This window comes from Giraffa tippelskirchi, chromosome 3 (assembly GCF_054371585.1).
Source record: "Giraffa tippelskirchi isolate mGirTip1 chromosome 3, T2T-mGirTip1v1.2.pri, whole genome shotgun sequence".
Lineage (NCBI taxonomy): Eukaryota > Metazoa > Chordata > Mammalia > Artiodactyla > Giraffidae > Giraffa > Giraffa tippelskirchi.
The window spans coordinates 32,542,557-32,555,486 of record NC_137277.1 but is presented as its reverse complement, the minus strand read 5'-3'; the positions used below and the strand labels follow the sequence as shown (position 1 = coordinate 32,555,486).

The following is a 12,930-nucleotide window of genomic DNA, read 5'->3' as shown; positions in this document are numbered from 1 at the left end:
CTATTTTTTTTTTTCCCATCAGTCTTTGCTAATTGTTGGCAAGTTTTGAGAGATGAATTTCATTTGATTTTTGATACTAACTTCTTCGGGTACTAAAATATAAACCTCAAAGAAAAGAAAGCCATCTTCGACTCTGTACCTCCAAAGAAGAGAGTTTAGGGAGCCTCAGCTTGTCCTTTTCTCTGTCCTTTGTTGCTTCTCTTCCCATCAGCACCATGCCAAGGATGCCAATAGAGTATTTAGCCTTCACTCTGGGCTAAACAGCCTGGATGGGGGAGTTTCCTTCTAGCTTCTGATTAGGATTTCCCAGGACTAGCAAGAGCAAGCTGGTATACTGATTCCCAGATGGGAATTTGGCAATGTTTATAATGACCTGGAATTGGAGATACTGCTCGTCTGCCAGGCCCTTGGAGGAGAGTTCTGGAGGGCTGGAAATGCGAGGCTCTCCACTTAAGCACACCCACCTGCTCTCACCTTCTATTTGCCTTCACTTAACTTTCCCTAAGCCCTATCTCTGGGACTTCCCAGGTGGCTCAGTGGTAAAGAATCTGCCTGCCAATGCAGGAGACGCACATTCAATCCTTGGGTCAGGAAGATCCCCTGGAGGAGGAAATAGCAACCTACTCCATTATTCTTGCCTGGGGAATCCTATTGATAGGGAAGCCTGGCAGGCTACAGTCCATTAGGTTGCAAAAGAGTTGGAGACGACTGGACAACTAAACCACAAGCCCTATCTGTACCCACTGTGAGCAATCAAGGCTGAGGGTGGTTTTCAGAGCAAGAAGGCAGGTTTCTGTTGATGGAGGACAGATTACCAATATGCTAGGAGGAAGTTCCAGCAGAGATAAGGTCTGTTGGAAGGATGTCCTGGTACAGATTGCTCAATACTTCCAAAGGGCAGGAATCATCTGGCTCCACAGTTCAGATTACCTGGTATGTTGTATAGCTGGTCATTCTATGTATAGGCGAGACATACCTCTGCCCAGAGATCCATACCTTACCATTTCAATTACATTTCTGTTGGTCCACAAGCCCCTAGTCTCACAACGGACTTTTTTTTTTCTTTTTAGCGGCTACCTTCCTAAAATCAGTCTGTGCCAAGCATTGAAAGAAACCTGATTTTGTTCTATGAGGTTGCCATCTTATGTAATTCATATACAAATTACATATTTCTATAGCTGGTCTTATAAGGTGTAGAGAAGGTGAGGGAGAGAACCCAATGTGTATTCAGGGGAATGTGGTGATGTGTGAGTTCAGGGGCTCAGTTGTGCCTAACTCTTTGCGACCCGGTGGACTTGAGCCCGCCAGAATCCTCTGACCATGGGATTTTCCAGCAAAGAATCCTGGAGTGGGTTGCCATTTCCTCCTCCAGGGGATCTTCCCGAGCCAGGGACTGAACTCTTGTCTCTTGTGTCTCCTGAATTGACAAGCAGATTCTTTACCACTAAGCCACCTGGGAAGCCAGATGGTGATACAGATGATGAGGTGGTCCTAGTGGTAAAGAACCCGCCTGCCAATGCAGCCGACTTCAGAGACATGGGTTCCATCCCTGGGTCGGGAAGATCCCCTGGAGAAGGAGATGGCAACCCACTCCAGTATTCTTGCCTGGGATATCCCATGGACAGAGAAGCCTGGCAGACTACAGTCTTTGGGATCACAAAGAATCAGACACGATTGAGCACGCACGCGCGCACGCACACACACACACGTATTTGGGGAGGTTAGGAAGCTTGGGTGCTGAAGATACTGTTTTCAAATTTAATGTGCACGCAAATCACCTGGGGATATTATTAAAATATAGATTGTGATTTGATCTTCTTGGGGTGGGTCCATCAGTAGAACTTTCAGTAGCATTCTCTAGGATCTCCCTTGGCAGTGTAGAGGGTTGAGGTGTTAGTTAGGGAGGGCCTAACAGGAGCTCCATAGCTCGAGTCAACTCCCCTCTGGAAGTGCCATGTCAGAATTGGACAAGAAGCATGATCTCTGTGACCCCGTTTCAGTTTTAAGATTCTGATTTTAAATTCTGAGATTCCAACAAGGGCTTCTTGAACTTTCGGGGTCACAGACCTCTGTGGGAATGATAACAAGTATGTACCCTTTTATCTCCCAGATGCACACACTCTCAGACCGCTGTAGGCCCCTCAGCGGGCCAGCAGCCCCGGAGCAGGACCTCTGCCGGCCTCTCGGGCCAGGCACCGGCGACCTGAGTGGCTCTGCGGCTCCGCATCTGGTGCGGCTCGGCGTCAGGCGCGGGCGGGGGCGTGCCGGGGGCGTGCCCGGAGGCGGGACCAAGGCGGTGCTGGCCACGCCCCTCGGCCGTGCGAGAGGCCGAGCTTGCTGCATTGCAGCCGCCGCGGCGCCGCTCGGCTCCTCACTCCCAACAATGGCGGCTCCGAGCCCCAGCGGCGGCGGCGGCGGCGGCTCCGGGGGCGGCAGCGGTACCCCGGGCCCCGCGGGGTCCCCGGCTCCCGGCCACCCGGCCGTCAGCAGCATGCAGGGTAAGGAAGGCGGCGGCGCCGAGACCCCGGCCCCCCCCAGCTCGGCCGTCCGCGTCGTCGCGGCCTGTCTCCGCGCCGCGGACGCCCCCGGACCCGGCTGAGGAAGCGGCCGCGCCGCCCGCGCCGGCCAGCCTCCCTCCTCCCCGGCCTTCCCGGGCTCGGCCTGGCTCCCGGCGGCGGGCCGCGGCCTCCACCCGCGCCCGCGCGGCCCGGGGCTGCCCCCGCCTCCGGCCGCCGGGCCCACCTAGAGTCTGACCCGCCCCCGCGGCCGCCCCGCCGCGGCCCCGCTTACCTGGCGCGCCCCGCCCGCCTTTCCGGGAACGCGCGGCCGGGCGGCGGCTGGAGGCGCCCGGGCCTGGCCTGCGGTCCTGGCCGCTGAGGGCGGCGTCGGCGTCCGGGCCCCGCGCCCCTCGGCGGCGCCCCGGCCCTCTCCCCGCCGCCGTGGGGCCCGCGCAGGGCCATTTTGGTCCCGCGGGCGCCGCCGAGCCCGGCTGCCGCGCTGACCTCTGCGCTTCGCGCGGGCCCTCTGGACCCTCGGTTTGCAAACTTTTGCAGGGTTTCCGTGACTCCGGCCTGTGCCACCTGTGAGAGGTGACGAGACAGCCCTTGGCCCGGGAGCGGTGATTTGTTTCGGGCTAGCGTTGCGTGCGGACCAAATAAATAAATAAAACCGGGAGTTGGGTTTAAAGGGAGAGGTCCAGGACCTCGAAAGGCGGGGGTCAAGAGTGAGTCTGCGACGGGGCTGCGCACCTGGAGCTGCCCTCCTGATCAGTGACTTACCCCACCGGGAACGCCTGTGAGCTCTCTGTAGCTCTTAACTGGCGATGTTGTTAAAAAATACTAGGCCCCAGCCCATCAGGGACCGTTTCCTTGAGTTTACTGGGGAATTTTGAGCAGTCACATTATTTTCGAAAACAGGGAATCTCAGAAATCCTCCTGACAACTTTCGCAAACTACTTGCCTTCTTCAGTAGCTAACAATCAGTGGGGGTACCCTTCATGGTCAGTGTGACCATGGTTACTCTTTGATGAACATTTACCTAAAGGGCTCTGAGATATGTCTTACGCGTGTGTCTAGTTAGGTTTGACATTTATTGAGTCTTTCGGGTTTTATGTGAGTGCGATTCAGGAAGCAGAGACGGGGATTTTTGTCATTTTTACCTCCCTGTCCCCCTCCTCCTGGGATATATGTAGGGAACAGAGAGGACACTTTCTTTGCAGGCCCTCAGATGATTAATTGGAATTGAATTAGTTCCTGGATGCCACTGTGTTGCACAGTATACAGATGAATACAGGATGCATTTCCTGATCTTACCGTTGGGCAGTCTAGTTGGTGGTGGTGAAATGAAACAGTAAAATGACAACTTAAGATTGTATTGCATATCCAAAACGAGTGACTTATAGAGCTTATAAGTATGCAAGTTTTGGGGGGCTGAGGGTAGGAGGCTGATAGTTTGAAAAAGCTGTAAACATTTATTTTCCAAAAAATATTTATTGAGCATCTGTTTAGTGCCAGGCATAGTGCTCCAGCTCATAGTGCTCTTTATAGAAAAGAGTGAATCAGAAAGCCTCATTCTTGATGGAGCTTTTTCTTCAGGTAGGATTGGGGAGGGAAGGCAGTGTGCAGATAAATAAGAAAAACTGCTAATTGAGAAAAGTGTAATGAAAGTAACAGGCTGGGGTAGAATTTGATAGGGGAGGGGGCAGTCTGCTTTGATAAGATGATCTCAGAGGACCTGCCTGGTAAGATGACTTGTGATAAAGAAGAGGGTTCTAGGTAAAGGGAACCGTACATGTAGAGATTCCAAGAAGTGGAAAAGAGGCTGGAGTATTCCAGGAACTCAGAGAAAAGTGTCTTGGTTAGGAGTTACTCTGATGCTCACCATTCTCTCCTACCAACCCCTGGGTTTTGATATCCAGTCAGCTGACCTTTCTAATATGCAGTTTTGTTGTTGTTTAGTCACTCAGTCGTGTCTGACTTTTTGCAACTCCATGAACTGTAGCGGGCCAGGCTTCTCTGTCCATGGGATTTCCCAGGCAAGATCTTGGAGTGGGTTGCCATTTTCCTTCTCCAGGGGATCTTCCTGACCCAGGGATTGAACCCAAGTCTCCTGCAACACAAGCAGATTCTTTACTGCTGAGCCACTGGGGAAGCCCCTAGTAAGCAGAACCCAGTTTAAAAGGGAGAGGGAGGACTTTAAGACTCCTCTTTGAACTCCTGATGAATTTTCTTTTGTCAGTGCTGTGTGTAGCCTTGATTGATTCAGGAACCTGTTAGTTATATCTTCTTGAACCGACCTCGATTACTCAGAATGAAGAGAAGCACTTGAAGCTCTCGGGATGTTCTCTCGTACAACCCAGGTTACAAACCATGGGCTTAAGCAGCTGGGTAGGATCTTCATTTGACTTGCGATGTTAGAGCCTCACCTCCCCTCCTTCACCTGCCAGATCTTTGGCTTTAGGTCAAACTTGTGATCCTTGGTTGTTTGGTAAATGCCACTCCTTCCCCCACCACTCCCGAACATGGTCAGTTGCCACCCCAAAATACTGTCTCTCTGGAGTTGTTAATGACTGTGCTCATTCCAGTAGTGGGGTTCAGTTGAGGGGCCACATGGAATACACGTCATCTAACAGACATCGCGGTCGATCTGTGTGATGAGCATTGTGCTGGACACTGGATCACTCTGCACAGTTTTTCATGGTCTGAGGTTTGTGACCCAGGGGTGGTCTCCGTTGAGAATTATTGTTTTTTAATATAATGCTTTAGTTAAGCCAGAGCTCTGGAGTCCTGGACTTGAATCTCTTCATCAGGATTTACAAATTCTGTGACCTTGGGCAAGATACTTAACCTTTCCAAGTGTCGGTTTCACCATTGGAAAGTAGGAATACAGCTTACTTTACAGGAACTTCTAGAATGCAGATACAGCGTGGGCCTGACATACAGTTAAGTATGTGATCAATACATATTAGCCATCATCATTGTTAATAGCAACAATGCTCTTACTTATTATGGTCTAATTAATTGTCTCTTTCATTATTAGCAGATGAGTCCCTAACCCCTCATCATGGAGTTTCTTTAGCTTCATTATCATTAGGTTCTACCCTTTCCTGTGAACTGTTTATTTCAATTTTTCATTATTGAGCATTTCTGTTCAGAATGTTCTCAATGAGTATTCTTCCTAAGTTCATGTAACTGCTCTGCTGTGTACAAGCTCTGTGACCTTGGCAAAATTACTGACCTTTTCTGAGCTCATCTGTTTCTCATTTGTTAAAGTAGAGATAATACTTACAGGCCTGTTGTGAGAATCACATTATTAGATTAATGCTTATGAAAGTGCTTTGAAAGTTATAAAATCTCTACATGTATATAAAGGGCCTTCCCAGGTGGCGCTAGTGATAAAGAACCCATCTGCCAATGCAGGAGGCTAAGAGACACAGGTTCGATCCCGGGGTCGGGAAGATCCCCTGGAAAAGGGCATGACAACCCACTCCAATATTCTTGCCTAGAGAATCCCATGGATAGAGGAGGCTGACAGGCCATAGGGTCGCAAAGAGTTGGACACGACTGAAGCGACTTAGCTTGCATGCACACATACGTATATAAGGATTGCTATTAAACATGGTTTGTTAAATACTTTAGTTAGTAGTCCCTTAAAAATTAATAGATTTAAAAAAACGAGAAGTTAAATTTATTATGGAAAACTTAAAGCACGGGAAAATAAAGCATCTTAAACTTTACTTGGGTAGCTGAGAAGTGTCAGTTTTTAAAAAATGGTTAGAATAGTTAGAATCTGCAAGTGTGTGTGAAAAACAGAGGCATCTGTAAAGTACTTGTTACAGGAAATGGTTATAAATTATATGTTGTAGGTGCCTCTGATTCTGTTAATGTGCTTATCTAGGCAGTTTTTCTTTGAATCTCTAATAACATGTATAATACATGTATAACATGTATGTTTGTAAAGCAGAAAACTTATAGACTAGCCCATTCCTTACCCATTTACTCTCAGCTGAACATTTTACAAATGTCAATTTAAGTGAAAAGATATAACTTGATTCTGCTTTTCAAAAATATACAAAATAATGCACTATATAGCAACCATAGTTAATAATATTGTATCGCATATTTGCAAGTTGCTAACAGAGTAGATCTTAAAAGTTCTTATCACAGGAAAGTTTTTTTTATGTACGATGATGAATGTTAATTTGACTCACTGTGTGGTGATCATTTCTCAATATGTACAAACATTGAATCAAGTTGTATACTTGAAACTAATAGAACGTTATGTCAATTATACCTCGTTAAAAATTTTAGAGAAAGAAAACACAAATACACACACAAAACTTACAAGTGTAATGCAACATATCTGTTGAGGAAAAGTGAAAATTTGAATCAGTATACTTTTGTTCTCCCAGTAATATTTGTGTATACAAAATTAGTATGAAATGCCCTAATTGTGATTCTATTTGACTGTCTTTCTGTCTTTACCATTTCCCAGAGGAGCGTGTCTTGATTCTAATTAAAAAAACTGAATGGTGCACAGGGGTAAGGTTCCAAACCTTGGAGTCGCTTGCCTTTCCTAGTGTGTTGGAACACACTTTCTCTCACCAATTATTTGACATGACCTGAAAAATAAAACTCAGCTCAGGAAATTGGTGCCCTCTCAAAGCACGTGATGTGTTTCTCTATGTTCCTTAAAAAGGAGAGTAACCCTAGTATTAAATTTAAGAAAGTAGAAAAACATAATGCTCTCAAGATACTTATTTTCTCATGTTTTCTTAATGTCCCTTATCAGAGTGTGTATTGACACTTGTTTAAAGTGGTGTATTAGAGAACCCTGTATTTTGAGTCATGTTTCTTTTTTGTAAATTTCTCTTTTCCTATTCTATTTCTGTTACCTGACTTGAGAAGCTTGGGTTGACTTGGGCCCATAGAGTTTTTCTTATTTTTAGGGGTCTGGAAATCAGATCAACTCTATTGAACATAATTCAGATGGACCTCTGTCACTTGGAGATCTGGACAGCCCACATGATACAATCTGAGGAAGTATAATTCAGATTTAAAGTCAGGAAGGGAAACTAACAGTTATCACAGCTCTTTTTTCACTGTCTTTTCTTAAGTTGATGCTCATAAGCTCTCTTTAAGGGTAGGTGGGCATGGTCCCCTTTCTTAGATAAGGGAACAGACATTTAAACTGAGGGATTTGCCCTGGTGAAAGTGGGTTTTAATCCACCTGGTGACAGGCAGCCTTTGCTCTTCTTTCCTAGGCTTCCTACCATGAGGCGAAATGGTATTTCAGTGCTTAGTTACAAAACCGGAGTCAGTAAGGTAGTCACCAGCCACAGGGAGGAAAGGAGGTGGGCATATGGGGACTGACAAGATCCTGAATGTTGATGGTGAGTGAGTAGTTCTGGATGATGCAGATAACCTGGAGTTACTCTATTAAGGTGGGTCCCTTTGCGGTTTGAGAAAGGTGAAGTCAGGAAAACTCAAGGAAGTAACCCAGCAGGAAATCTGTGGAACTCGGTCTAAGTACAGTGAAAATACATGGTCTGGATAGGCTTAGATAGGTGCTTAGATGTTAGAGCCGCCATGGTGTACTGTGAGGGACTTTACAGTTAGTTGAAGGCTTGCGCCAGAATTCTGAAGTTGGAGTTGCAAGGCGACCCACTGCCGGCGTCTTGGGCCGTGTAGGAGGGTTTCCGCACTTGGTCTGTGGCCTGACCCAGGAAGCAGGCAGCTGTATTTTTCTTTACGTCAGGTTGGCTTCGTACTGTAGTCATTATCCCTTTTCAGCATTTCTAGAATCCAGGGTGTCCGGAAACGGTAAGGTGCTACTGAGGAGGTGGGCAACTGCTTAGACCCCTGCCCTACCCGCCCCCCACCCCCACCCCACCACCTTTATTTCTTTTGTGGGCTTGCTAGCACCCTGCCCTGTGTATCTCTATATTTTATTCTTGGGTGTCTGAGATTTGGTGAAAAGAAACGTGGTTGAGCCAGATAAAATGAAAAGGACTCAAATTTGAAGCAGGAGATCAAGTAAATTAAGGCCCTGGGTACAGATACTAAGTTAAAGAGTGCAGCACCTAAGATTTGAAAATTTAACCTGTTACTAGCAGTGGATTCAGCTGCTACCTACTACTGTCAGAGATGCAGGGCTCAGAGTATATGCATGGAAAGGCAGAATTTAGACATAATTTGTGAGAAGTGAGACCTCAAAAATTGAACATATGTGAATGAATATTAATGGACTAATTACAACAATTGCAAATTTGCTTTTTATAAAGTTGAGGATATTGGAAGTTTTCCTCCCCATTTCTTTCTCACCGTCTTTCTCTTGAACAAGGACGGTGGTGGCTTCCTCGGCCCCGCCCTGCCCGTTGAGCATCATAAGCTTTCCCTCATCTGTACTGTAAGCACCAATTCTCTGACCTTGGCGGGTTCTTCTCCATGTTTATATAATCTCTCTCTATATAGATTCTCTCTCTCTACATATGTGTGTGTATATGTGTTGTATATGTATACATGTATGTATATATGTGTAGTCTTAGAGGTCTAGAAAGATTTAGCTCATAACTTTTTATCTGACTTCATTGGTAAGATGACATGGAATTTCAAGGAAAAGGAGTCCTTCTGTTCCAGTTTCTTTAGCCCGTGCTTGCCCACAAACCCCAGGTCAGTTAGCAGATCTTTTCTGAATGAAGAATAATGCAGAGAGGGATATAGGTATGGGTCCTTAGAATCTGTTCACCTGGTCACTTCATCCATAACTAGGTTAGTCTGTAGTTTTACTTCAAGAATTCTACCCCCTCTGTTTTTAGCTACATGCATGGATTCTGTACTGATTACAGAACTTCCAAGTTTTGATAACTTTTTAGCATTTAAAAGACTTAACTTCTAATGTGTTCGGGGAGTAATTTGTGACATTTCTAACATTCCCAGTTACATATGCCTTAAATTTTTTCCTATTCGTTATACTTTTGTCCTGTAAGTTATTTTTATACAACCATACAGATCCGACTCATTCTTCTTCACATGCCTTTCAGATTTATTTTTCCTGCTCCTTTCTCCATTCATATTGCTGTTCAGTTCACCTCTTCTCCCCCCCCCCTTTTTTTTTTTGCTACCTAGTAGCAACTACTGACTGTATTTAGAGCTAACGAGAGAATACTAACTATCGGATTGTTTCAGTGTTTTACCAGCTTCCTCTCCAGTCTGCAGGTGAACTTCCTCCTCCCTCTTGCAGTGGTGGGGGTGGGAGACGGGCCTCTGAGCTCCTCTGTGTTCCTTTTCCACAGCTGGCTTCCAGAACGCCTGCTGCCAGCTCCCATTCCTCCTGACTTGTGCCTGGTGGGATGCTGGCTGGCTTTTAGTTGCTTAGGTTCATAAGACCCACAGAATCCTTTTCCCCACCTCTTGAAGAGTGTTTCTAGACTCTAAGATGTGTGGGCTTCAGTAGTTATGGCATGCGGCCCTAAAGTACACGGGGCTCAGTAATTATGGTGCATGGGCTTAGTTGCTCTATAGCATGTGGGGTCTTCCTGGACCAGGGATCAAACCCATTATCTCCTGCATTGGCAGGCCGTTTCCTATCCACTACACTATTAGGAAGTCCTGTAACTTAAAATCCTAAGAATTTTGGTAGCTGGATGGGAGAGAGAATCCTTTTTTGTCCTGGCTCTTTTTCCTACAAGTTTTGATTGAATTTGTATAAATACACCTGAGCGATACTCATTCTAAATTTGATTTCTCCATTTTGTTTCCCAAAGCAATATAAAAAACAGAAGTATAGGCAGACCACTAAGAAAACTGGAAATTCACCCAATAGACTGTGAGGGCAAATGAATACATATTCATTTGTATTTTGGAAGGCTTTTGTTTTGAACAGCTTATTTGACTGGGTGCATTTTACAAAATTACATCTGTATAAATGTATATGGAAGGTATAACCAGACCTAATTGAATTTGGAAAACATGTTCATGTATCTAAGTAGAATTCACAGGTTTTCTTCCTGTAACTCCTATAGTCCTACTTACTATTTCTAGGGACATGGTCTTTTTTCAGGCCTACTTTAGAGAATTTCAGCACCTCTTTAGTAGTTCACTGTCTTACCATTTGAAGTTAGCTCATTGGCAGACAGTTGCTATGTGTGTTTAGCTTTCACAATTTATCAACTACCAAAGCTTTCGAATCAGGGGTAGTAATCAAATAGTTTCAAGTCAGTAATGTGAGTTAATAAAATGTGATATGTTCTGAACTTGTAGATTGAAAAAAATCGACAAAACTGTCTTAAAAGTTACTATTAACTTCTAAGGGCTAATAGCTGTTCTTTTTATTGAATAGATGTGAAAAGTAAGGGTAAAGACAGTGTAACTCTTATAACTTGAACTTGATTTCAGTTCCATATAATTGTAAAAGTACACCTACATCATAAAAAGCTGAGGTTTTAAAGAAAGTCCTTGTGTTATAGTTATCTCTGTGATGGTGGAGGTTATGTGCTATGCACTGTTCTTGAATGTAATATAAAAATGCAATGTCATGTTCTAATTTTGGTTTGTTTGATTTACAGTAAATGAACTGGAACTTATCTCTTTTACTTTAGGCTTTCAGATAAACTTCTGTGAAAAGGCACAAAGTAAGCTACAAGTTTTATGATACTATGCTACTTACTTTTTTCATATCCATCTTGGTATTGGGAATGTGTCCACTATTGTTTCAACTAACCAACCATAGCAATTTTACTTTGAAAGAGCTTCCATTTTTCATTAGTTTCCCAAATAAAAAAAAAAAATCTGTTATATTCTTGATTGTAAATTGTTCTTGCTTTCACTTACAATTGACCTAGGAGAAACATATGTAGGTATTCAAATGTATATAAGTATAGAAAGAGGTATATAGACATAGACAGATTTACTAGATTTAGAAAAATATACGTTCATAGGATATAGTTGTATAGGAAGATGTACGTAGATATTTGGACATAGCCAATTTAAATCCAAGTTGAGGAAAGTTCACTTTTACGATTGGAGTGCAAAAAAGTATACAGTATAACTGTACTCTGAGACTTCATGCTTTAAAGTTGACTTATTTTAAAGCATACATTTAATGAATTTAAAATTTTTTTCTTTAGAAACAAAGCTTTTTTTCTTTTTCCTTTTCACTCCCCTCAAAATAGACCAGGGTTGTATATTAGAGCACCAGTCTTCATAGACTACAGAATAGGTTTTCTATAGGAAAGCAAAATTTCTAAAGCTAAAACAAATGCATTTTAAACTTAAGTGTCATTTGTATAAAATACAATATAAAAAAGTCCCAATTCAAGAAGACTATTCTTTAGTTACCACAAATATATCCCAAAATACAATGTGTTCATCTTCTGCCTGTTGTCTCATAGAGTGGAGAAGAATAACAATTGTGCTTTTTTTCCTTTTTGGCCATGCTGTTTGCCAGGATATCAGTTCCCTGAGCACGGATTGACCCCAGGACCTGGCAGTGAAAGTGTGGAGTCCTTAACCACTGGGCAACCAGGGAACTCCATGACCACTTTTTTTTTATACACCATTCTCTTTCCTCCAGCTTTATGAGATGTAATTGATATATGTCACTGTGTGAGTTTAAGATGCATGCATGATGGTCTGATTCACTTACGTATTGTGAAATGATTACCACAGTAGGGTTAGTTAACACCTCCATCACCTCACATAACTAAGAGTGAGAACCTTTAAGATTTACTCTCTTAACAGCTTTCAAGTGTATAATACTGTGTTGTTAGCTATAGTCACCATGCTGTACATTTTAGATCCTCTGATATGTATCATTTTTTAAGTTAGTTCAAACGAAATAGTTTAACCTGGAGAAAACATTTCTGCTGTTTTAAAACTTTCTGATGGAAGTGAGTGAGTGAAAATTGCTCAGTCATGTCCAAGTCTTTGTGACCCTGTAGACCATACAGTCCATGGAATCTCCAGCCCAGAATACTGGAGTGGGTAGCCTTTCCCTTCTCCAGGGGATCTTCCCAACTCAGGGATTGAACCCAGATCTCCCACATTGCGGGCATATTCTTTACCAGCTGAGCCACAAGAGAAGCCCAGGAATACTGGAGTGGGTAACCTATACCTACCCCAGTGGATCTTCCCGACCCAGGAATTGAACCGGGTTCTCCTGCATTACAGGTGGATTCTTTACCAATTGAGCTATCAGGGAAGTCGATGGAAGCAGCATGCTTAATTTCCATTGGTTGAACATTATGACTTCCTTTGAAAAGTAGTTAACAAAAATTTATTTCTTGAATGGTTTACCCGTTGTATAAATCTATAATGAGTAATAGAGTAGGGGTGCTAGACCCTCGGATAAAAATTTTTTAGTGGGTCCATATTGTCATCCTTGTCTTACCTTAAACTAAAAATAGTACATGATTTCCTGCTTATAGGGAAC

General features: G+C 44.0%; 1 protein-coding gene across 9 annotated transcripts in view; it reads left to right on the top strand.

Moving 5' to 3' along the window:
- Positions 1 to 2,324: 2,324 nt before the first annotated feature.
- Positions 2,325 to 12,930, top strand: part of MAP2K4 (mitogen-activated protein kinase kinase 4) — a 76,620-nt gene continuing 66,014 nt past the window's right edge. For 5 of the 9 annotated variants that reach the window (XM_081580688.1, XM_081580683.1, XM_081580687.1 and 2 more), the window contains exon 1: positions 2,325 to 2,498. Coding sequence is in view for 8 of the 9 variants with exons in the window: in XM_081580683.1 (XP_081436809.1) it covers positions 2,384 to 2,498 (115 nt within the window). In the remaining variant the exon portion in view is untranslated. Of the gene's footprint in view, positions 2,499 to 11,098; positions 11,132 to 12,930 lie in introns of all 9 variants that reach the window. The other 4 variants (XM_081580682.1, XM_081580686.1, XM_081580680.1 and 1 more) reach the window with 1 other exon arrangement.